Source organism: Triticum aestivum, chromosome 4A (genome assembly GCF_018294505.1).
Source record: "Triticum aestivum cultivar Chinese Spring chromosome 4A, IWGSC CS RefSeq v2.1, whole genome shotgun sequence".
NCBI classification, from domain to species: domain Eukaryota; kingdom Viridiplantae; phylum Streptophyta; class Magnoliopsida; order Poales; family Poaceae; genus Triticum; species Triticum aestivum.
Window position 1 is genome coordinate 746,759,196 of NC_057803.1, and position 26,467 is coordinate 746,785,662.

General features: G+C 43.8%; 2 protein-coding genes and 1 pseudogene across 2 annotated transcripts; 1 reads left to right on the forward strand and 2 right to left on the reverse strand.

The window, feature by feature from the left end:
* Positions 1-2,732: 2,732 nt before the first annotated feature.
* Positions 2,733-5,110, reverse strand: LOC123083593 (receptor-like protein kinase 7). Its single transcript, XM_044505591.1, has 2 exons — positions 3,400-5,110; positions 2,733-3,289 (listed from the first exon to the last, which is right to left on the reverse strand). Exons 1-2 carry the CDS (start codon positions 4,052-4,054, stop codon positions 2,934-2,936), a joined length of 1,011 nt encoding a protein of 336 aa, XP_044361526.1. The 5' UTR covers positions 4,055-5,110; the 3' UTR covers positions 2,733-2,933.
* A 10,927-nt stretch (positions 5,111-16,037) lies between these two features.
* On the forward strand, positions 16,038-17,447 carry LOC123083594 (MDIS1-interacting receptor like kinase 1-like). Its single transcript, XM_044505592.1, has 2 exons — positions 16,038-16,698; positions 16,799-17,447. The coding sequence occupies exons 1-2, from the start codon at positions 16,038-16,040 to the stop codon at positions 17,161-17,163; spliced, it is 1,026 nt and encodes a 341-aa protein (XP_044361527.1). The 3' UTR covers positions 17,164-17,447.
* Positions 17,448-19,403: 1,956 nt separating this feature from the next.
* Positions 19,404-20,803, reverse strand: LOC123084567 (leucine-rich repeat receptor-like protein kinase PXL1; annotated as a pseudogene).
* Between the last annotated feature and the right edge of the window lie 5,664 nt (positions 20,804-26,467).

Genomic DNA, 26,467 nt, shown 5'->3' on the forward strand with positions numbered 1-26,467 from the left:
ATACCACAAGGGTGGGCCTATCTCTCTAGCAACAATATCAGTGGACTTGTGCCATATGAGATCGGTATGCTCAGTAATTTGACCATATTGGAGCTTAGAGACAACAATCTCAGTGGATCTGTGCCATCTAAGATTGGTATGCTTGGCAATTTGACCACCTTGGATCTCAGAGCCAGCAATTTGAATGGTAACTTCACTAAAGAACATTTGAGAAGTCGAACGAGGTTAAAGGAGCTGGATTTAAGCGGGAATTCCTTGAGGATTACAGTTGGTTCGGATTGGATACCACCCATCACTTTAGAAAAAACATATCTTCACTCTTGCCAACCAGACCCTTTGTTTCCTGCATGGCTTCAATTTCAAGTGGACATCCGCGAGCTGGACATATCAAGCATAGGAATTGCTAATAGGCTTCCTGTGGTTCAACACTAAATTTGCAAAGGTCATATATCTAGACATCTCAAAGTAGTCACCAGCTCAGATAGAACTTGAGCCAGCGGCTTAACTGGGTCGGACGCTCAGGAGCCGGTGCTGAAGGGTCAATTGCCATTGCTCCAGCTGCAGTAAAATTGTTAGCCGGCGTCGTCCCCGCTATGAAGATGGCAGCTCGGTACGGTGGCTTGTAGGGGTCCGAAATACTGTTGCCATCAGAGCAACCCCCAACAAGCCGTCTTGAAGCTGGTAAATTGACTCCGTGTCTCCGGTCGAGGACTCATCGTCCGTGTAGACGAGAGTCTCTCCTCCAGACTCAGAGTTTTCCGCAAGTTCTGCACCTTGCACGAAGCCAACAAAGACGTGCTTCCTTCCGGCTTGAACTCTGGCGGGTTGCGCGCGCCGAGCCGGCTCGACGAGGTCGGTGCAGATGCCCGACTTGGGTTCAAATCCGCCAATCATGCCGATGAAAACGTGGATTCTGCTGAAGGGGACCCGGTACCGATACTCGATTGAGTCGGCCTCGGAGCCCCAGCCAGCAACGTCGATGTAGAGGTTGCCACGGCAACTCTTCGTCATCCTGCCAACGATGTATCCCTCCATCCCTGGGAAAGAACCCTTCAAGAACTCGAAACCACCGTGCTCTGGCCCCACGGTGGGCGCCAACTGTCATGATTTTGTCACGGCAGATGTCCTAGTGTGAGGATTTAGACGCGAGGCCATCGCAACTGGGTGATTAGCTTGTCGGGGTTGATCGGAATCGAGAGACATGGATTTACTCAGGTTTGGCCCCTCACGATCGAGGTAAAAGCCTACGTCCTGCTTTGCGTTTATTGCTATATGATCGAATACAAGGGAGAGGATTCGCTTGACCTAGCTATTGATTGATGGTAACTTCCGTCTTTCTGCCTCAGGAGCTAACCTTTATATACATGTCAAGGCCCTGGGCTTACCAGAGTCCGGATCGTACCGCGATCCGTGTCTTAGTATTTTTTTTCTAAATTGCCTTGTTCTCTACACAAAGGAAACTCCGGCGACTTGTCTTTTGGGCCACGAGCCGCCGTCTTCGGTGCCGGGCTCTGAGCCGGCCCACTCCATGGGTTGCCTTATTGTTCTGCACCTAGGCGCCTTGGCCCATCTTGAGTCCTGCTCCCAAGACGCCAATGGATGACTCCTCCCACTAAGGGAGGGTTATATCGTGGGGTTATATCCCCAACAGAGTGGATGTAGAGCAGGCATCACCACCACTAGCAGAAACCGCGCGAAGAGTCGATGAATAGCAACCAGCACAACCTGCTGAAGACGCTATAGGAGACAGCGTCATAGAGGGACGGGGTACCAAGCACCGAGCAACCACACATGTGCTATACGGGATCATATAGGGAACACCATCAGAAGTCTGCGGGCAGCGACGAAGATGCAGATCCGACGGAAACCTAATATTAGTTTTTTTACTGTATATTTTTTATCTCTCATTTTTTTTACACTCAAAGACGTGGAAACAACCCAAAACAACGGAATCGGCAGGCCAAACGAAGCATTAGCACTCACCTGTGAGGCAGATAGCCAGCAGGCTGACTCCAAAAGCAGCAGCGGCGGCGGCCAGGGTGCTCGATCCGGAGGACGAGCGCAACAGCACCTCGATTGAGGGCGTTCGAATCGCGAGCTGGTCCCGATCTGGGTGTGCAGTGGCGACAAGGTGTGCAAAGGATGCCCACGACTGGAGCCGCCAGCGGGGTATGTAGAGGGCGCCCATGCTTGGAGCCGGCGGCGGGAGGTGGAGGCACGGCGGGAGAGGGTGTGGCGGCATCGGTGGGAGGTGGAGGCATGACGGCCGCAGCGGGAGGTGGGAGGCGGCGACAACCAACCGAGAACGGATCCAGAGGGCCTGGCGGGGCAGGGACTGGCATGGAAATCATGGTGGAGCCGCTGGCCTGGAGCAGATCATTTATAGATCCACCGGATCGAGCCCGTGTCTACGGGATGGCCGCTGGTCAGGAGTCGCAGTAGGCAACAGGGTCTTGGCTGAGGTGTTGGTCCGGCGAAGATCAAGCGAGGCAGCCGCCGGATCGGGCAGGCCTAGAGTCAAGGAAGACTGCAACTACCGGCAAAGAAAGCAATGGCAGCGCGTGAGGTTGGATCCGGAGGCGAGTTGCGACACGGAAAAAAAACTCTAAACCTAGGTTCTGATACCATGTTATACTGCAACTTATATTACTAGAAGGCCAAGGCAATAATATATATGATGTACATGAGGATGCCAAAAGGCAATAGTACAAAAAGCCAAAGGCCATCATCAATATAACTCTAAGTCTCTAACACATTACTATCCCAAAGCTCAAACCAAAAGGCACTCAAGGGTTGCCGATGCTGCTCAAGAAGTAGCAAATGCCCCAATCAAAAACCCAGAACAGGAGGCTTAAACACACCAAAAATCAGGACGATCAATCAAGGGAAAAAGAGATTTGAACTTTGTAAGATTGCAGGTGACCTCACGGTAACTAGAAGGTGAGGAGGCCACGGAATGGAGAACGCCCACGGCGGAGTCGCTCGAGAACCTTGAGCATTGAAGGCCTTTCCAGCGGATCCATGACGGTGCAATCCACTCCCAGCCTGAACATGGTCGCCATCTCCTTCATGTATCGTCCTTGATCTGGGATGCCCTTGTCGACGGTAATCTTGAACATTTTCAGATTGTTTGCCATCAGTTCATTGCACGTCTTCTGTGCCCAAGTTGCCAATAGACCATTCGCTCCACGTCCATTGGCCACTCGTGCCGTGACTAGCTCCAACAAGACCACACCAAAGCTGTAAATATCCACCTTCTCTGTTACTTGGTTTGTCGCTCTCCCATACTCTACAATTAATCAGTTATTAGTTAGTATATACTACTACTACTACTAGTTAAAGGAGAAAGGTAATTAAGATAGAATTATTTCTGTTGTGTGCATTGATTTTCCAACGTACCTGGAGCTGCATACCCAAAGTTACCCGGAGGCAGGTCCGTGATTGGTAGCGGTTGGCCGAGCCCGGCCATGTTCATGTGCGCACCATCAAAACCTGCTATCACGGGCTTGAAATTCTGATCAAGCAAGATGTTGTTAGGGCTGATGTTATGGTGGACAATTGGCTTCTTGCACCCATGGTGCAAGTGGCAGAGCCCTTTGGCCACGCCGATGGCGATGGCCCTCCTCTGCGGCCAGCTCAGCGGCTGACCGAGATGCATGGGTTGGTGCAGCCAGGATCGAAGATTGCCATTCACCGGATACTCGTAAACGAGCATGATCGCGTCTTCCCTCTGGATGAGGTCTGCGACTTTGATGATGTTGACGTGAGAATTGCTGGCTAACAGGATCATCTCCAAATTGTAGTGGTACTTGACATTGTCGTGTACTTGCAGTGCTGGGTTCATGCTCTGGAACTTCTTCACGGCCAGAGTAGTACGATGACTGTTGCCCGGAATGCCCTGATCATGGACTAAGTACAGTTGTTCGTCCTCCCATGTCCTTCTGCTAGCCCACATCCTTGCCATGGTATCTTCAGTAAGGCCGTGGACTATGGCTTGCTCATCAGCCGCAATATGCTGCGTCGCTGCAGGACGCCTCCAGAACTGCAGAACCATTCTCTCAGCGGCCGGGTTGCGTACGTGTGGAGAGGCTTGTGTCTAGTCAACTCAAGGGTGTGCCAGAAGCTGCAGATGCATTATTCATTAGTGTTCAATCATTAGTATGTCAATTATTATATACTTTACATAAAAAAATAACTAAGGCAGAAAGAGAGATGCGTGTTCAACTCTAGTTAGTTTGAGCCAAAAAAAGTAATTAGTTTGATAGCAAAATGTTGACAGCCGTAACAAAGAATGGTGTGTATGACGAATGTTTGTGCCAATCGAAATAGCTCAGGATCTTCTTTCAGTTTATTTTGCATGTTTCTTCATACATGATAGATGGATCAAATTATTGAAATGTTGATAAATTCTAAAACTAAATCTAAATATATATTAACTGGTTCAGGATCTCTTTCAGATCTTCATCAACGCCGGTGACATACATAAAAAAAACTAAATACTTGAATTGATATATTCAACACATGTTATATTAATATATCTATTATGTGATGTGATAAGACATGCTCAACCTACTAGGATTCAATCACGGATGCAAATTCAGAAGCCAGCTGGTGTTCAATTCAGGGAGTGTTGGCTAACATGCTCTATATAACAGATTAACCGAGGGGCAAATAAACATGAGGGGAAGGTAGAGGGAGAGGAGAGGAGTGTGCGCTGCGCTGCGCACGAAAGGGATTAGCCGGCGGGTCACCGGCGGGATGACGCAGAGTCGTGCGCCATCGGCCGTACCGGAACGGCAGGTGCACGCTGCTAGCCCCACACCCAAGCCGTCGCCTGCGTGCACCAACATCGACGGCGGGCGTCTCCGGCGGATCCAGCGGTCCATACAAGGTGGCGACATGGCCTACCTACTTCTAATGTGGACCGCACCGACAAAAGCGAATTAGTTGAGAGGAGAGGAGCATGGGCGCAAAAGGAATTTCACAGTGTATCACCGGCGTTGGAGATCGAGGTGGACGGAGTTGGAGAGGAGCTCCGAGCTAGCGGTGAAGAATTCAGCTTCGCGGCCGTGGCCGCCGCTGTCTACTCCAACGACCGCACGGCCGGCGTCTCCCGACCTCTCCGGCTCCGGCTCTATCACCTCCTCCAGGTCCAGTGTATGGGTGGTGGTGGTGTGACCGGTGGAGATGGTTTGCCTAACCAAAAGCACTAGTTGTTGCCTTAATATTTCTAAAGCAGTTGTTGCTTTAAGAGCGTGGTTTACTATATGAATCTGCCATGTCATTTATACCTATCATCTATACGCACACATACAATGATGTGAGCTATAAGATTGTACATTAGTATTTTTTTCACCTTCTTACTCTTTCTTCACATTTCTTATATTTGCATATGAATGCGTATATAGCTAGGCTCTACATGAGGCTAGTCATAGTGGGGAATAACTTAGACTAGTAACATACATATGTTACTAGTTCATGCTACCATCTTCATAGTGGGAAGTGTCATATATAAATGTAGTAACATGCATATTTTCATTTATTGCTTCGTAGACTCATTTTGTATTGGAAACCGCTATGTGATGGTAACATATTATGTTACTCTATTTGTCTCTCTCCTCTTTAATTACATGACACGTCATTTTTTTTGCTTACGTGGCATCTGTGTTACTACTTATGTTACTCTCACTATGACTAGCCTGAGAGTCCACTCCTACTTTTTTACATACCTTTCATTCACATAGGCAAAAGTGTCATCTAAGCGGGCTCTAAGCCCACTATTATAGTTGCTCTAATTAAGAAGCAGCGGTCCCCTAAATAAAATAAAATAAGCAGTGATGTGCACACGACACGTTACACACTTTTTTGGACGACAAACCAACCAAGTCGTCCATGCATGGCAACAAACCGCCACTGGCCCCACGACGAGCCGTCGTGCATATTATCCATTGTATGCACATCAATTCTTGTAAAAGTGCGTTCTCTTAAAAGTGCCACCATGGCATTAATACCGCCGTAAGATGAAGAAAATAGAATTTTAGTTTCTCCTAGTAATTTAGATAAGAGATGACCTCTTCTTAACAATAATATCTATCAACGCAGAATTACAAATAGCTGGTTAGTAAAGATAAAAACTAAGAGATAAACTGTGTTAATAATCATCGAAAGTACCAAATACCTCGGACATAATAAAAATTACATCTACGTCTTTGATCGCTGATTGACCACTACCGCCATTAAAACGAGCTACGGATCTAATATCTATACTCGTCTAATAACAAAACACACGCACACAAAAACAAAAACAAAAACAAAAAACTACTCATCCTACTCATAATCTAATGGGCACCTAATAAAGATATTGGCTGTACAATACCTACTCATCGAGCCAAACAAATAACTACTCTAGTATTTTAGTCCACAAAATATGATGCGCACGTACCTTGGTCCGCACTCCGGAGTAGAGGCTCAATGTCATGGCTAGTCAGGTGGTGATTGAGTGGGACTGGCTGGTAGGCGTTGAATATATATACCGGGCGCAATCCGAGAGAGGTTCTACTGGGGTGAGTCAGCTTCTCGGAACCTTCCTCCTCGTCCTACTCATAATCTTATAATAACCTAATAAAAACATGACGTTGGGCTAGGCTTTTTCCGTCAAGCATGCACGTTCGCTAAAGCATCACTAACCCTTGAGCTGTAAAAAAAAAAACGCTTGACCTACTCTCGAGAACTCTATCTCGCACTAAAGAAGACGAAAGGATCTCTCGCGTCGAACGCTACCGTAACGGGCCGGCCCTTAGCATTCCCTCGCGAGGGACGAAGAAAGGAAGAGAAAAGGGATCGGGCTAGGATTCTTTTTTTGGCTAAGATTCTATCCCAAGACCTCCCTTTGCACTAGCAAGGTAGCACTGCTTATACTATTTGGGCGCGAACCACTCGAAGAGTGGGGTTTCATTCTCTTTCTTCTGGTTTATTCAGGGTTTTTTTTTTCCTTCTCTTTTTCATTTTTTTGTTTCTGTTCTTTTTCTCCTTCTGCAGTTTTTTTTTGCATTTATTTCTTTGGTTTATATTTTTTTATTTTATTTTTCCTTAGGTTTATTTTGTTTCTTCTTTGGTTTTGGTTTTCTCACTTTTCTTTGTTTCTTTCGGTTTTCATTCTACATCTTTTGTATAAGTCAAAAACATTTTTCTAATACACATATAACATTTTCCCAATACAAATTAAACATTTGTTAATAGATGGTCAACTTTTTCTGTCCACATTTTAAACATTTTTAAAATACAAGATTAACATTTTTCTAATACATGGTCAACATTTTTCCTATACACACTTTTAAACATTTTCAATGTCATAGTCCTAGAATATTGCCTGTAATTAAATAGTTGCATTAGAGAGTATCATGCATCATATTTAAATTCAAAGAATTTTGAAATGGGGATGATCAAAACCCTAGCACTAACTCAATTCACCTAGGTCAATTCGAATCTTTTCAATGAACCACAAAGTGCCCTTAAAATGTTCATGATTTATGGAACAAGGTGAAAACCTCTACCAAAAATGGTGCATATTTTCCCAGGACATATTTGGGCTTTGAATTAAGTCACTAAATTATTTGAATTGAGTTATAAATTTCTATAAACTATTTATAGCTCCAATAATTCTGATACTTTGAGGGACACCGGTTCTGATCGAGTTAGTCCACGCTTCATTTTTCAGAAGCAACAAAACCGAATTGGTTTGAAAACCAAATTCAAAAAAATGCAAAAATAAAAAACAAAAACAAAAATAAAAGGTAGAGAGAGAGAGAGAGAGAGAGAGAGAACCAACCTGGCAGACAAGCCAGGCGCCCAACCCATGAGGGGCACAGTCGTCTTCAACCTCTGCCTACTGGTAGAGGCGTGTCTACGCAGGCACACCCGAGGCCTCCACCTCCTGCGTCGGCATGTGTCGCGTCTCCCCGTTCAAATCCTCTCGGCCAGGAGACATGCATGACTATGCTATTTGCTGGCGTGGAATCCTAGGTCCAAGTGAGTGGATTATAACTAGTCTTGCATGACTATGCAATTTGCCGGCGTGTTCTAGTTGTGTGTGTTTGTGTCGGCTGTGTGCATCTTAGCTATGAGGCCTGGTGTGTTCTTATCATGTTTGTATCCACTTGATGCTTCATTTTGAGTCAATAAAATCCATCCTTTTCCAAAAGAGTTAGTTCTGATAGAACAATCGAACTTTTGGATTGTTTGCTGAACATTTACGCCCTTTTGTTGCAAAGCTGTTAGTACAAAAAGTGTGTGGGACTTGCCCAATGGCATAAAACTTGTTGTGACCTTGTTATTAGTGGATAAACTTTTTCCAATAAGCTTGTCGCAAACAATCCGATATAACCATGCATTTACGCAGGCATTATAATGTTGACCACGCATTTGCGCATGGCATTGTACTAGTTTGATATAACCACACCTAAAGTAAGTAACTTGTATAACGAATACAGAAAAACATGTACGTTAAAATAATGGCAAAAATAGTAAAAAAAAGGAAGAAGATATCTAGCAACGCAAATGCATGAGTTATATTGCAAGTTCGTTACATTTTGGATCTCGTTAACAAGCAGAAATCCTCCGTGGTAGATGGAGAGCGGCCCGGGAAACGAAAATAAAAATACTCCGGTGATGTATCGAGAGTAACCGGGAGGTGAAAGTAGAAATCCTCTGATGATGAATGGAAAGTAGAGGACCTCTGGTGGTGGATGGAGAGCGAGCCGGGAAGCAGAAGTAGAAGTAGACCGGTGATGGATGGAAATCAACAGGGAGGTGAAAGTAGAAATCATCTGATGATGAATGAAAAGTAGAAGGCCTCCGGGGCTGGATGGAGAGCGAGCCAGGAAGCGAAAGTAGAAGACCTCTGGTGGTGGATGAAGAGCAGCCCGGGAAGCGAAAGTAGAACTCCTCTGGTGGCGGTGGCGGTGGTGGTGGTGGATGGAGAGCGACCCGGGAAGCGAAAGTAAAAATCCTATGATGATGAATGGAAAGTAGAAGTCCTCTGGTGATGGATCGGGAGCGGCTGGATTGAGAGCGACCTGGCACGTAGACTAACGACATTTCCAGTAGTGACATTTTCAAGAAAGCAACTTCACAGGGTGGTCGTATGTATGCGGAGCAGTGCCACATACGACGACAGTAGAAAGTGAGACCGCGTGTGGCATTGGAAAATAATGTGCCTCGTCATCGTCTCATCTCATCTCATATTACTAGTGCGCTTTCCAGTGGTATGTCATCGGAAAAAGCTCAGGCAAAAAAGGTTTGTGACGACGTCACTGGCACCGGCTAGTGACTTTCTTTTGTGTGGGCACAGTGACTTGAGACTCACGGAACGGCGGCCGGCCGGCTTCTCATCCAACTCATCAAGGATACGTACAACTTTCCTCCAGTATATATTATTGTTGCTATGTAGATTCCTTCCATCCTTTGCCTCTTCTCCACCAATTCATTTCACTTCCATCAACTTACCCGTACATAACTTAGTTAAAATGTTTGATTCGGATTCTATAATCTTTTTTGGGAGACAAATCTATCATACTAGTATAAGACATTTCACTGGTTACTATACATGTTTCCACAAATATACCAATGGAATTTTTAGCAATATACCATTTCAAACACACAATGATAATTTTAGGATTTTTTTTATTTTACATTTTTAATAGTGTTGTTGGGCAAAACCACGTTGATATGAAGTAGATAACTGCCCTTGCATCGCAATGGGGTATTAATATCCTAAATGCTACTAGAAACAGGGCTTTGGTTCTAGGCTGATCGGAGCAATAGTCCCGGTCGATTTACGAACCAGGACTAATATGAGCATTGGTCCTGGTTCGAGCGGCTAGAACGCCAGCCGGGGCTCGGCAGGCATCAGTCCCGGTCAGAATCGGGCCTTTAGCTAGTCCCGGTTCCAGACACCAACCGGGACTAAAGGGGGTGCGGCAAGAGCGACACCCTTTAGTCCCGGTTGATGTCTGAACATGGATTAAAGGTATGTCTTCAGTCCCGGTTTTATACCCCAATTGGGTCTAAAAAGTTGCTTATATATATCTCGCCCCTGCCCACCCTTCCCTCTATTTTTTCCTCATAGAAGGTAGGAGTGTGTGCTATTTTGTTTTCCATTCCTATGCACAAGAGGTGTTCGATAAAATGTCCATGAGCATGATGCCACTTGAGTTCACAAAACAAACATGATATGAGGTGCCCGAGCCACACTTAGGCTTTCTCCTCTTTCTTGCCGGACCAAACAATCCATTCTTCTCCTCTGTCCCCATCCTCACCGTCATCGATCGCCCGCACCGATCTCATCGCCGGCACCACCGTGGTGAGCCTCTTGTTCTTCTCTTTTTTTAAAAAGAAAATCTTGTATGTTTTAAATAGTTATTTGTACAATTTTCTTACTTGTATTATTGTTTATTATTATATAGTGCCATGGTTTTGATATTCGCCCCCGTCTGCTCTCGTCCGTTCTGTGATTCGGATGTGGTATATTATCTCTTATAACTATTTGTTTCATTTAGTGTTTATGACAATTATGCTGTCCAACTTGACATAGATACTTTTATCTAGGAGTTATGTGAACCGGAAGTTCCAACCGACCCTCTTGCCAAGAGGTTAAATTTAGTTGAAAAAGAAAACAATTATTTAAAAGAAAAATTGAAAAATAATTGAAGAAGAGAAGATGAAATTGGAGTTGCATGTTGTCGATGACGTCGATGATCACAAGATCAAGATGGATGCAATGCTCTTGAAGATTAGGAAGATTAGAAAATATGCCATTGATAAATAGGCTTGGTATCATTATGTTGTTGGATCAATGTTTACCTTAGTTATAATTTCGATCGCATTTGTTGTTGCATTTAAATGTTTTATATAGTTGTATTTTAGTTTCAATGTATGTTTAGATGCTTCAGATGATTGTATGTTGTTTTATGAGAACTATGTACGAACTTTATGTATTTATTTTTACAGTAATAACATTTGATCACTATTGTACTTTGGTTTAATTGTGATGAACTTGTATCAATTTGGTCATTTCTCTATTCATGATGTTCTGCAATGGTTTTTGATATACTTAATTATATAATGCAGATGAACCGGCAATGGATGTACGGTGACAGACGCACTTCCGAGTATATTACGGGCCTGCATAATTTTATCAATGTGGTTGAGGCAAACCGTCAGAATGGTTTTATATATTGTCCATGTGTTGTCTGTGAGATACGAAGGATTACTCTTCCTTGAAAACCCTTCACTTCCACCTGCTTAAGTCTGGTTTCATGCCCCACTATAATTGTCGGACCAAGCACGGAAAAAGAGGGGTTATGATGAAAGACAATGAAGAAAAAGAGGATGATGACAACTATCCTATGTTCCCTGAATACGGTGATACTGCAATCGGGGAAGCTGAAGACCAAGAGGCACCAGATGCACCCGCTGATGATCTTCGCCGGGTCAATGTTGATGCATCAAGAGAATGCGAAAGTGAAAAGCAGAAGTTGAAGTTCGATCGCATGTTAGAGGATTCCAAAAAATGGTTGTACCCAAATTGCAAAGATGGCAACACAAAGCTCGGTATCACACTGGAATTGCTACAGTCGAAGGCATAGAATGGTATATCTGACAAGGGATTTGAGAAGTTGTGCAACACAAGTGATGGAAATATGCCCTAGGAGGAATAATAAAATGGTTATTATTATATTTCCTTATTCACGATAAAGATTTATTATTCATGCTAGAATTGTATTGACCGGAAACTTAAATACATGTGAAAATACATAAACAAATACCGTGTCCCTAGTGAGCCTCTACTAGACTAGCTCGTTGATCAAAGATGGTTAAGATTTCTTAACCATAGACATGAGTTGTCATTTGATAACGGGATCACATAATTAGAAGAATGATGTGATGGACAAGACCCAATCATTACCATAGCATATGACTGTTCAGTTTATTGCTATCGCTTTCTTAATGTCAAATACATGTTTCTTCGACCATGAGATCATGCAACTCCCGGACTCCGGAGGAATGCCTTTTGTGCTATCAAACCTCACAACGTAACTGGATGATCATAACGGTGCTCTACAGGTATCTCCAAAGGTGTCTGTTGAGTTGGCATGGATCGAGACTGGGATTTGTCACTCCATATGACGCAGAGGTATCTCTGGGCCCTCTCGGTAATACAACATCACAAGCAGCTTGCAAGCAAAGTGACTAAGGAGTTACTTACGGGATAATGTATTATGAAACAAGTAAAGAGACTTGCCAGTAACAAGATTGAACTAGGTATGGAGATACCGATGATCGAATCTCGGGCAAGTAACATACCTACTGACAAAGGAAACTACATATGTTGTCATAAAGGTTCGACCGATAAAGATCTCTGTGGAATATGTAGGAACTAAAATGGGCATCCAGGTCCCGTAATTGGTTATTGACCAGAGAGGTGTCATGGTCATGTCTACACCATTCTCGAACCCGTAGAGTCCGCACGCTTAACGTTCGTTGACAATATAGTATTATATGAGTTATGTATGTTGGTGACCGAGTGTTGTTCGGAATTCCGGTTGAGATCACAGACATGACAAGGAGCTCCGGAATAGTCCGGAGGTAAAGATCGATATATGGGATAATAGTGTTTGATCTCCGGAAAGGTTCCGGAATTCACCAGAAGGGGTTTCGGATGTTTTACGGAATATTCGGGGTACAAGAACACTTTATTTGGGCCAAGGGGTAAAGCCCACGAAGCTTTAGGAAGGTGCAAAAGACTGTTTTGCGGAGGCCAGGGGCCAGATGCCAAGGACCCTAGCGTATGGTCCTAGAGTCCTAGAAGGACTCTTGCCTTGCGGGCAAAACCGACTTTAAGGAGGCTTTTTCTCCAAGTTACAACCCCAAGGCTCAACGTATAAATAAAGGGGCAGGACTAGCACACGGGACACATCAAGATTCATCAAGCCGTGTGCCGGCAACCCCATCCCTCTACTTTATCCTCTGTCATAGATTCCGTTGTGCTTGGCGAAGCTCTGCGGAGATTGTTCTTCACCACCACCGTCACCACGCCGTCGTGCTGCCGAACTCATCTACTACTTCGCCCCTTTTGCTGGATCAAGAAGGTGAGGACGTCATCGAGCTGAACGTGTGCTGAGTGCGGAAGTGCCGTACGTTCAGTACTTGATCGGGACGGAACATGAAGGTGCATGAGTACATCAACCGCGTTGATAAACACTTTCCGTTAGCAATCTTCAACGGTATGAAGATGCTCACCGCCTCTCGTAGCTATACATCTTCATGGACAGATCCAGGGGTGGAGCCAGGATTTAAGCATAGGGGGCCAAACGGCGATGAAGCCAAAAAATATTTTGTGCCTCACATACTACCCAATAATTTTATATTTAAGTATGACACACATTTAACTTTGCCTAGGCACACAATTTTTGTTTAAAGCTGGAGCGTGTGCAGGTATAGGTAATACTAGATGAAACCCCGCGCGTTGATGCGGGAATCGATTGAATATATGTTGATGATATTTTGCTGTCATGATCATTAGAACTCCATATATGAATAACCATCACCACTAATGTCTAGTTAGAAACTTGTAATAGACACAAATAATCACCCAATAATTTTGAAATGCGTCAACCACAATATTACCATCTTTATTTTGCAACTACATATGACAGAACATGTGGAATGTACTTAATAAGAACAATGATACAAATCTTATTTATATAGTATTTTGAAACAACGGAGGAGCTAGCGATCTCCGATTGGAGATTGGAAGGTGACGGTTGCAGATCGATCGGCGAGGAAGAGACGGAACCGGAGGAGTGGTGGCGTGGGCGGCCGATGGCTCAGAGTGGTGGATTGAAGGCGGTTGGCTTATTGAGTAAGGCTGCCGATCTGACTACTCGGCGCGTACTGAGGGAGCGCGGGTTGTTTCCGCAAAATACGAGGGGGCTATAGGCAAAAGAGCAGCGTCCCGTGAAAGCAGCACAGCGAGGGACCATATACTGTTACGTAAAAGGACCGCAGAGTGTTATGTATTTGCTTTTCTTTTTCTTTTTAAGGTAATGTATTTGCTTGTACATAAAATGACCCGTAATGTAATGTTTCTCGAGTTGCGGGACCGCGCCAGAGTCTTCAAGGACGAAACGTGAAATTTTAGGATGCGAACAGGCCTCGGTTCGATGGGCCCACATCCAGTACAGCTTGGCGGTGAGATCCTTTGCAGAACTGTACACTATATCCTAGTGCTGATATGATGACACGTGGTGTCAGATTCATGGGGCAGCGACCGTACTTCACAGTGCACTGGTGCAGAGGATCCCGGCCGGCCGGAATCTGTGGACAAGTTAAAAATCGCAAACCCCGGGAGCTGCCATAGTACCACGTCCCGCCCCTGCTATACTATGGTGCCAACACGTGTCCATGTCCCGCCCCTGCTATATTATATAGTGCTATTTATACTGCTCCCCAGGGAGGCGATGGTAAACCATCCATTACACCATGAATGCCTGACTACTAGTACTAAGTACACTGCTCGTAGGACAGCCGCGGACTCAGCGGATGCCATAACACCCAGCTTCAGAACAGAGGTAAGTATGTACTCCCTCTGTAAACTTTTATAAAATCGTTTAGATCACTTTATCTTGACAGTTAAACATTCGAATACGTGCCCCATCATTTTATTTTATATTTTGTGTGAAATCATTTCATTTTGGTATGAAACTGTACGTATGTTTCATTATTGCCTACATCAACCGTACTACAGTAGTTGCACTTGCCCTCCATATATTTGTCTTCTGTGCTACTTTGGTGTTAATTATGGAATTTGCCAAAATTTAGTAAACTTGTCGAAACTACATCGAATTCTAATACGAGGGGAACTAATAAATCCGGACGGAGGTAGTAGGTTTTTTCTTCCAGTGCACCATCCAAAGACACATATTGTACAAAAAAAATCTTTTGAATTTCTGTAGGATTTCATGATACATGGCATTTTAATCCTCCCCGTTCTGACTTCTCTTCTGATAAAATGGGGTCCCCCCGGGCCCCCCCTATTCCTACATTCTTAAACTCCTGCGGTAAAAAAAATAACCCAGAAAGGACCCACTGGTCAGCGCCTACCTGGACTGGACATGGATCCCCCCACTGCTCTCGTTCCATTCCCAACCTCCACCCATCCATGGACCGCCCGTGTTAGGGTCGGCGGGAGGGCCGCCCGGTTTGGAACCGGGGAGGCGGGAGCCGCCCGCCGTCGATGTGGTTGGGGTGGCGAGCCGTGCCGTCATGGCGCCGTGGGAGGCGACCGCACGAGACGACCCGACGAGGCAGCGGCGGCGGCCGGCCCCGTATTGCGGCCTCCTTCTCCAACTCTCACCTCCTTGATCTCCACCGCCGGTGATCCTTTGGTGCACACGTACATCTCCTCTCCCTCTACCTTTCCCCTCAACTAATTTGATGTTTCCTCTCTGCTATCTCTGTTTGTCTGCTAAAGCATCAGGTGAGAGAGATGCAGCTGGATTCTGAATGTTATCATGTGGTTTGCACTAGTAATTCAATCCTAGTAGAGCACTACTTGTTGCAACCATAAGAGTGATAGCCAGTTTATCATCATTTCAATAACTTGATCCATGCTCATTCGCAAAAAAATAAAATAAAAAACCTTGATCCATGCCAAAAGCCCGAAATACACCGTGCACACCAAAAATTAGCAAAGTCTCCTTGCCTTAACTGAAACTTTTCCTAAGATTCACTCATCTTTGTCGTGGCTGTCAACAGTCCTCGTTCTTAACTCAAACTTTAAAGGAAGATCCTCAACTATTTTACAAGGACCAAACATTCTTCAGATTCACTCATCTTTGTCGTGGCTGTCAACATTTGGCTTTCAAATAGTTGCATCCCTCTCTATCTCTCATAGTTAAACAATGGGTACGTGTGCAGGTTGATTGGTTCATCACCTTTCCCACGAACCTCTTCCCCCGTGACCGCAGCTGCTGAAAATGGCCGGATCACGGCTGGCCCGGCGCAGCAACCGTCCTGCCGCGCTGATGCCCATTGTGCTCAATGATCAAGGCATAGTTGACAGCCTTACTGAAAATAATCAGAGAAGCGTGTGGGCTAGCACAAGGATAGGGCAGGACGAACAACTCTACTTAGTCCATGTTCAGGGTACGGCTGGCATCGGTCACCCAACCACGCTGGTCGTCAAGAAGTTCCAGAACTTGGACGGAATAGTGGACGGTAATCTAGAGAACCGCTGCAAGTCGGAGATGTTCCTGTTAGCCAGCATCCGTCACGACAACATCGTCAATGTCCTACACTTCATCCAGAGGGAGAATGCGATCATGCTTGTTTACACGTATCAGGTGAACGGCAGTCTTGACCAGTGGCTGCACCGGCAGGAGGAGGGTGAACTGCCGCTGAGCTGGCCGCAGAGGAAGGCCATAGCCATTGGCGTGGCCCAAGGGCTCTTCCACTTACACCACGGATGCAATAGACCGATTGTCCACCACAACATCACCTCTCTCAACATCCTGCTTGATCATAATTTCAAGGCCGTGATAGCCAGTTTTGGTGCTGCACAAATGAACATGGCCGGGCTCAACCAACCATTGCCTATCGCGTGGACTGTGTTTGGTAACTTCGGGTATGCAGCTCCAGGTACGGTGGCGGTTCAGTGCATGCAGTGATTTTTTTTTAAATTCCATCTTATAACTAGTGTGGTCATTTACTAACTAGTCATATAAATGATTAATGTCAGAATATGGGAGGGCGGCAAGCCAGCTGACGGAGAAGGTAGACACGTACAGCTTTGGTGTGGTGCTGCTGGAGCTTGTCACAGGGCGGGTGGCCAATGGGGTGGATGGTCAGTTGGCCATATGGGCTCGTGACAACTGCAGTAAGCTGATGGCAAAGAAGCTGGAACGGTTCAAGATTTCTGTGGACAAGGGCATCCCAAATCAAGCACGGTACATGGAGGAGATGGCTACCATGTTCAGGCTGGGTGTGGATTGCACTGTCGATGATCCGCAGCAAAGGCCGTCCATGCATATGGCTCTCAAACGACTTCGCCGTGGCTGTGGGCGTGGGCGATTTGGTGGCATTCTCACCTGCTATAACCTGTAAAGCCACCGGCTAAGGCAAGTGCCTATTTTACTTTGGAAACATGAAAATAAAGAGTAAAGGCCTTCCATACCATTCACGTGAAAAATGAAGGGAAGCAAAATGAGACATCCCTGATTGCAATGGGCACCTTTGTATCAAAATGGTTCTTCCTCCCACACTTCAGTGTTTGTTGTGTTCCTGACTGCTCCAAGCAAGAATAAAATCTTGAACTCTGGAGTATTCTTAGTGATGTTAGTCTTTGGAGTGCTTGCTCATTTGGAACTTGCAAAATAAACTTTTTTGTTACAGAATATCGAGTTAAGTAGGCAGGACAACATTCTCATGTTTCTGACAACAAACAAGCATATAGAGTTCCAAATGAGCAAGAACTCAAGTAACAACAAAATATTGAACTCTAGGAATCATTCCCACTGAAGTAACAACAAAATATTGAACTCTGACCAAATTTGTGGTCTTCTTGGGCAAATGCTGAATAGAACTATTTTACTAAATTGAATGATAACTACTTGCTGATAGGCTGTAGTACTAAATGTAACCATTTTGTTTCTTGGTGTGGTTGATTGATTTCTGCTGTGTTGATTGCAGGTGAGGAAAGCGGGCATGCTCGGTGGAGTGACCACCTTGTTGTCCGGGAAGTTGAAGTGAAGGATGGGCTTGTCCAGATCATCTCACTCTGCAACATTTATTAACCAGGTGAATGAATAGGTGCCAGCCCCATCCTTTCTGATGTATACATGTTGGTGTTACCTCAATAATTTTGTGTTTTTTTGAAAGGATCAGTCAGACAGTCGCAGACACATGAATGGTCCATACGACGACATGGTCAATCGAATAACCTTTTAGATGGAGGTCAACTATAAGTAACAGTGTGGGCTACTCTGCCTTTCTTGCTCGAAACATTTTGCTGTCCTATTGATGGTTGCTAGTTGGGACATATTATATATTGTCAGGAGCATTCACCTCTGCAGAATTCTGTTGCTGGTAGTTTTCCTTGTTGCTAGTGGCGAGGACTGGAGCAATTAGTATTTGGGATAACATCATCCTGGGGATCTTTGCATTCTGGAGGGTCACTTTTTATATTTACTTGTCTCTGCTTTTATTGACTGGACGACCAAAGCGGTCAGCACACCATGTACTGAACCAAAGCATCTACATAGGCCGGCCAACCTGTGATCCTGCTGCAGAGTCGGTCCATGAGGACACCTACGACCAGCGGGAGTTCCCCTGATCACCTACACAATATCGAAGCCGTTTTGGACTTTTGGGGGTGGCCACTATGAATGCTACGGTTAGTTTCTTTCTAAGATACTCTGCAAAGCTACAGGCCACCGAGCATTCCACTTTATGCAGTGGGCAGACACACATTCAGGCCACATCTCTCATGTAGTACAATCTTACTTGTAATTGCATATTCAAAGTTTGAGATTGCTAACCGGGCATGCCGCCTGGTCTCGTGTACAATCTTACGACTTGCAAACAAGCAACATATCAACTTCAACACTGTCAAAAAAAGGAATCAACTTCAGCAATAGTACATATTTCAATTTAAATCAAAGATCCAAAGTGATAAAGCAGCCAAGCTTCAACCATTCACAACAAAGAAAAGACCATCGAATGACGACTGAACCTAGCTAACAACACTTACGACTGCTATTGTTCTAACCTGCAAGCATACTCTGTTTTTATAGTGGCCCTCGAAACAGGGTCGATATGGTGTCATCATGGGAACTGTTGTTGGTTGTAGACAATCAAATTCAAATGTGTAGGCTTGCATAATCATGGATGATTTATGCGACAGGATCACAGGTTGGCCCATGAAGATGCCTTGGTTCAGTACATGCTACATGGTCATTCAGCTCTTCCACCTCCACGACGCCGGCGTCGACCAGGCCTTCATCGACGCGCTCCCCGTCTTCCTCTACCGCAACGTCGTTGTGGGTGGGGACGACGGCGGGGGGAAGGACCCGTTCGATGGCGAGCGATGGCGAGCAAGCTGCGGACGGCTGGGGAAGGAGGAGGCCGGCGACGAGGAGGAGAAGGAGGCGGAGGACCCGATTGCTTTTTTGAAGAAAAACTAGGGACCCGATTGCATTTTTAGCCCGTTTATGTGTGGGGTCGGGCAGTCAGATTCGCGTTTAACCCAGGCAAAGCGAGCAGTTTTCACACTTGGTAGTTTTTTGTCATGGATTAATAAAGAAGTGGTAGTTTTCGGAACAAAATCGTAAAGTGATAGTTCTCTGTCACGTTTCCGCGAATTGTGGTAGTTTTTGGTTAAATACTCCATTGCCTGCTAGGTTCAAATGGTGAAGGCGACTAAGATCTGAGATGGTAGGTGGGATTTCTCCAGAAAACATATTCTGGTTTAGCCGCAGAAATCGTAATGCACTCAAATCTCCAATCCACAATGGCAACCTTCCGGAAAAACTATTGCGTGATAGATCAAGAAACGCCAGTTTTCTCCAATATTTTAGAAACGATGGGAAGTTGCCATAGAATCTATTGTTACTCAACATGAGAAAGGAAATGTTCTTCACTCCAAAACACTGAGGAAGTTGTCCCTCAAGAAGATTGTTGCTTAAGTCCAAGGCATACAAGGCTTCTGCTTTGCAGAGAGATTCGGGAATATGACCAGTTATTTGATTGGAGATCAGCACCAATGAAATCAAACCCGGAGTCCCAATGTTTGATGGCAAATTTCCAGTTAATGAGTTTTCGGACATGTCCAAGAAGGTAATATTTCTTGGTAAGTTGGGGATTTCACCAGTTAGTTTATTTGAATTGATAAAGAAAAATTGCAGCGACATGCATTCCATGTTTCGTGGCAACCTACCACTGATTTCATTGTTGGAGATGTGCAGATATGTGACCTTTGCAAATGTAGTGTCGAACCAGTCAGGAAGCCTATCAACTATACCTGTGCTTGATATATCCATCAGCGAATGTCCACTTGGAACTGAAGCCATGCAGGAAACGAAGGGCCTAGCTGGCAAGAGCCAAGAGCTGCTTCTTCTAAACTGAAAGGTGGTATCCAATCGGGACCAACTGTAATCCTCAAGGAATTCCCATCTAAATACAACTCCTTTAACCTTGTTAGACTTGCAAAATGTTCTTCAGTGAAGTTACCAGTCAAGTTGTTGCCTTCAAGATTCATCATGGTCAAGTTGCCGAGCATGCCGATCTCAGATGGCACAGGTCCACTGAGATTGTTGGAAGAGAGATCAAGTCTGCTTAAACTAAAGAGAAGCCCCACCCCGTGCGGTATGCCTCCATTTAGGTTGTTCACAGAGATATCAAGAACGACTAAGGTGGTCAAGTGTGCTGTCTGATCCGGCATGTTTCCGCTGATATTGTTGTAGCCCAAACGCAACACTTGCAGTTTGTTCAAGGGACACTGTGGCATCCTCCCTATAATATCCTTTATATTTCCAACAATTTGACACCAAGAAAGGTCCAGAATTTTCAGACTGCATAGGTTTTTGAAGCTTGTAGTCATCGTCCCCATGTTACGATTAAATGACAAATCAATGACTTCAAGGGATGTCATATGTGCCAGTGCATCAGGAGCTTGACCGTATAGTTTAGTTCCGGCAAGGTAGAGATGCTGGAGGCCTGTCAAATTCCAAAACCAACCCCTTGCCATCGGGTGTGCAAAGATGTTACCGGAGAGATCAAGCCTCTCGAGTTTGGTAAGGTTAATATGTGGGAGCGACTGATTTGCAGTTGGAAGAGAGCAAGACCGAAGATTGAGGGCCTTCAAAGAAGGAATCATGTTGACAACATAAGGGCAATCAACTATCGTGCCGAGGTTTACTGAATTCATTCCAAGATACTGCAAATTAGGGATGCGTGCTACCCATGAAATATCTTTTGAGTACATATATGGGTATGATTGGCCTGAGAGGTCAAGATGCTGAAGGTTTGAGAGGTTGCCGAGCTGAGGGAGTACTCTGCCAGAAAATGGTATGCCGGAGAGGTTGAGATATCTCAATCTCGTCAAAGAGCCCAAGAACTCTGGCATGCGGCCACTTGGGCCCTCGAGATAATTCATGCTAAGATCAAGGTGCACTAGACGATCCATGGACAGCAAAGAATTACTTATCTCGCCAACCAAACCTGTCTCTGGAGACAGATTACGAAGATGAAGCCTAAGGACATGGCTGGTCCGGTTGCTGCACTTGACGCCCCTCCACTGACAGCAGTCTTTCTTGTGCCAAGAGTCAAGAACACCCATGGGGTCGCTGGTGATGCCGCGCTTGAAGGACAGCAGGGCGTCCCGCTCCCGCGGTATGCAGCTTGCGCCGACCGAGCCGCCGGGCCGGCCCGAGCTGAAGTGCATCGGAGGCCGGCAACTTGGCGGCAGCTAGGACGCATATGAGCAGGAGCTTGGTAGTGGTTGTATGCATGGCGAGGAAGACGATGGATCCCTCTCTGTGCCGGTACGAACAGAGTTTCATGCTAGTTGTAAGCAATTTGAGTCCATGTTTCTGACTGACTGGCAATCTGACGGCGACCCTGTGAGCAAGCATGCACACACGTTTTTGGTCAAGTTTTCGTCAAGAATGGAGAATTTCCACACAAACTCCAAGGTCTGAATTCGTCTACTTGTGACATCCCCAGTCAGCGAATTTGACTGACAGCACCACTTGGTTTGGTAGAGGTGCACGCTTTTCCTTCCATTTTCTCGGCTCACTGAACGATATCAAGTGAAGATAATTTCAGGGCAGTTTTACATAGACCATGTGAAGAGATCCCTCCTCCTCGGAGAAGCCCACCGGCCTGTGGTCTGCTCTGCTGCTCCTTCAAGGCAGCTGAAAAGTGAAAACTACACTAGTTCTCAACTTTTCTGCAGCTCCATCGTCCCCTGGCAAACAAAGCTGAGCAAACAGCCCAGCTCAGTGAACTTTTCTTTCTTGTTTTCCGAACCAGCTTCATCGCTAGCTCTAACTGAACAGAGACAGAGATTCAGTTCACATCTCTCATGTGCAGCCTTACTGAATTGCAAACAAGCAACGGTAAAACGGCAATATATATGTATGTATACAGGGATTCTTGTTAGAAGCACAAATGAATGTTCGGAAATTCAGCTTATTCAATGCTAACTATAGTTACTTTCCTTTTGTATTTATTTCCTTATGGATTTGATCATTATTTTAGTTTTCTTATTTTTGCCTTTTCTAATTGTCTTTTCTTTTCTTTTTTCCAAATACATGTCTCTTTAATACATGTTGCGCAGTTTTCATATGCACATTCAGCATTTTTTTTATATCCATTGAACATTTCTCAAATGAATCATGAACATTTTCATAATACATGTTAAAAAAAATCTAAATACATGTAGAACATTTTTTAATACATTTAAACTTTTTTTTAATACAAGTAAAACATTTTTCAGATACACATTGAACATTCTTTAAAAATACATGATTAACTTTAAAAAAAAATACATGTTGAACCAGTTTTCAAAAACACGTAGAGATTTTTTCAACACATGACAATTTTTTTTTTGGAAATATTATGAACAGAATTTTTAAAATGTGTGAACATTTTAAAATGTCAAACTTTTATTTGAACGGTCCAAATATCTTTTGAACTTGCACAAACAATTTTTTGACGGTACATGTTCCTTTTATTAATGTAAAAATATTTTAATCCTTGAGGCAAGCAGTTGCTACATCTCGCCGCCGGCTAGACAAATTCGCGCCTCTCTGGGTGCCGTCCGCCAAGGAAGCCTTCCTGAGTGGCTGTTTTCTTCTAAGAAAAGAGTGGGCCGTTTTTTCCTTTTTACCTAAAACAGAGTGGCCAGTTTTGTATTTATTTCCTTATGGATTTGATCATTATTTTAGTTTTCTTATTTAAGATGAATCGGAGGGAGTAAAATAATATTTGTGAGCAATTCTAACTATCGGAGAACACTTGTACACATCTCCTGCACTACGATTTGTATTTATCTACATATATATTCACTAGCAAAAGAGCCCGTGCGTTGCAACGGAAGAGAAAACATGACACACGCTCTTAACCCAACAACCATCACTCAAGATCACAATAGGTCCATCTTCTTTATTTTCGCGAGATATCATATTTGTGTTGCCGCTTTTCCTCTATTAGGTAGAGATATAGTAAATATGCCCATGCGTTGCAATGGGAAAAAACAATTAAACTATGTCAGGATGAGATAAGGACTTTTAAAATGTCATGTCATAAACTACGTCTCATCTTGACCTAGCATTGCGCCATAGAAAGTTGTGTCAATTTTTCTGGGAGCAAGCATTGTATGGAACACAAAAACCCTTTTTTAACCGATGCGTCATGGACTAAATAAAATCATAGAACAACCTCTATGTATCCCCTAAAGAATATTTAAGTGATGGTTCGTCTTTTCGTTATTTACGCATCTGTTTGAATTTTTGCAAACATTTTCTAAAATTTTATGGACATAATTTTCAAATTGTTGAATATGTTTTGAATTCACGATCACCTTTTAAAAATCATGAATATTTGTTTTGAAATAATGTTTTTATACTATGCAAGCAGTTTCTTAATCTTATTTATTTTATGATTTCTCTACCATTTCCTGAGTTCGTGAACATTTTACGATTTCTATACAAAATTCAACTCACAGCCTTTTAAAATTTGGAATTTTTCCGTTGAATTTAAAAGAGAAAAACATAAACAGAAATAAGAAGAAAAAAAAGTAAAAACAAAAGGAAAAGAAAACAGAATGGAGACATCACACCTGGGCGAACCGGGGATCGAACCCAGGTCCCCCACATGATGTGTCGAAGCACAGACCATTTATTAGGGTACCATTGTGTAATAAACAAACCCCGCGGCGGCCTTCAAGAAAAAAAACTGAATCGTTTTTTTCACTTATAGGTGGCATAGTGGGTAGTTTAGGGCAAATTTGAGGGTAGTTTTTATGACGTACGGCAGAAACCCAATTCTCTTTATTATTAGGTAGAGATATACTACATTAAACCTTTATCAGGACTTTTTTTGTGGACATGTATGCTCCAGAATGCTCTATCAGGATATTACAAAATTAAGATCTGGTAATGAAAACATATAAACACACAACAAATGATCTAATTCACCACAATAATCTACAAAGTAATGTGCATTTTGTCTTTATAAATTTTCTACCTAAGAGAGATTCATGAATGAAAGCTTTTATTGACAATATCTGAAACGAAATCTTAAAAAAATAACATAACACTTGTCGCAAAACATGATTTCACTTTAGAGTTAACAACTAATATCCATTGTCATACTTATGTACTTTATTTCCTAATCATTGTAAAAAAAACTATACAAATTAAAACATTATTATGATGAACAATCATGATAGGTAAAAAAGTTGAATATAAATAAGTAATCACTATTATTTTGAACTCCTCAAAATGGTCAATATAGGTATGATCTTATGTCTATGCTAAATAGAATATTTATTCACATGTGAAAGGTCATACATAAGGGAAATGTTTCCAGGATGATTGCATGTTTTATAAGATACTGTGTAGTTGTAACTTATACATACACAGGTCCTTTTGTATGCGATATATAGGGATGTGAGCTTCCATTACAAAGTTTTAGCATGATCGATGTACACTAATCTGGCAGAGAGATGCAACGGATTTAAGTTTCGTGTACTATTTTTCCATCATTATTAGTGCTTCCTAGTTGCACTACAACGGACATCTAAAACAATTGCACGAAATTAGTGTGCTCCATAGTTCACTTGGAGAGAATAACTTTAATGCCTACTTTAAACTTTTTTCGCGAGTAAAGTTATTTTTATTTTAAATTTTCTTGTGACACAAAATGTTATTAGCAAAGTGATAATTGTACACATATTGCATATTCAGGGTTAATTTGGACAAAATAAGATATTTCAAATAAATTCTGAAAATATATATGAACTACTAAAAATAACATGCAAAGATATATACCCATTGTGAGCAGTATTTTACATTACTGTCATCGGTGTGCCGGTACGCCCACCAAGACATACCGCTTCGAGCTCCGGTGCACCGCCTAGTGTTGGGAAATGTTCCATGGTAAAACAAAAAAAATTCAGCAACGAGGGGGAGAGTATGTCTACGTACCCCCTCGTAGACCATAAGCAGAAGCGTTTAGTAACGTGGTTGATGTAGTCGAACTTTTTCATGATCCAACTGATCGAGTACCGAACATACGACACCTCCACGTTCAGCACACGTTCAGCTTGGTGACGTGCTCGCCTTCTTGATCCAGCAAGACAGCGAAGTAGTGGATGAGTTCCGGCAGCACGACAGCATGATGAGGGTGGTCGTGATGCTATCTCCGCAGGGCTTCGGCTAAGCACTATGAAAATATGGCCGAGGGACAAAACTATGGACGGGGGGGGGGGGGGGGCACACACGGCTAAGAGATTGTCGCTTATGTGTGGCGCCCCCCTCCTACATATATATAGGTGGGGGGAGGGAGGAACAACAAAGGAGGCACCCCAAGTGGGGTCCAATCCCACTTGGGGTCCTGCCCCTGGCCGCGCGCCCCCCTCGTTTTGTGTTCAAGCGCACTGCTGCCTCTTAGCTTGTGTGACCGAAGAAGACGTGGTGAAGCTTGAGGCCATCATGATGAATGGAGATGTTGGTTCTCGTCAAGACTAGTTAGTTTGTCTTGGTTCTTTTTGGAACTGTGAATACCAGACACATGATTGTGACTAGTTTGTTGTTGTGGTAGGATGCATTCTTTTGGAGTAGTATCTCTTGTTAGAAACCATCATCCTTGAATTGATGGTACTAGGTATATCTGCTCTCATATATGTATATGTGATACCTCAGTAGCTATACAAATGTTATGCTTGTCCACCTGGAACAAGAAGTTCTCAAATTCGAGGGGTGTTTACATATTTGGTGCTGGGATAGGCTTTGAGGGTTTAAATATGCTCGTATGGTATATCAGCCATGACAAGCTCTACCGCTGAAAGTAATGGCAGAACTTAAGGGTATGTGGAGCTGACAGTTGAAATTTTCTTGCCTGCACCTATAAAACAGAGTAGCTACTTAATGTAATCTTCAAGCCCTTTAAATCCAATATGAACCTTTGCAATTGAGATGCCAGCAAATAATTTTCTTATTATTTGAATGGCCATAAAGTCTCGTTATATCCTTGAGCGGTTACCAACAACTCAGAAAACAGAGAAAGAAAACAGGTAGCAAAATTCCGCAGAGTTGAACGCTACTAACAACAATATGTCACAACTTAGCAACCATCAATAGGACAGAAAAACGAACGTTCCGAGAAAGAAAGCCAGAGCAGCCCA

Excerpts from the sequence above, each read along its gene's own strand:
- LOC123083593 (XM_044505591.1), bottom strand. The coding sequence starts at position 4,054 with ATGGTTCTGCAGTTCTGGAGGCGTCCTGCAGCGACGCAGCATATTGCG. Across the intron at positions 3,290-3,399 it reads CTTTGGGTATGCAGCTCCAG|AGTATGGGAGAGCGACAAAC; the intron begins GTACGTTGGAAA and ends GATTAATTGTAG.
- LOC123083594 (XM_044505592.1), top strand. The coding sequence starts at position 16,038 with ATGGCCGGATCACGGCTGGCCCGGCGCAGCAACCGTCCTGCCGCGCTG. Across the intron at positions 16,699-16,798 it reads CTTCGGGTATGCAGCTCCAG|AATATGGGAGGGCGGCAAGC; the intron begins GTACGGTGGCGG and ends GATTAATGTCAG.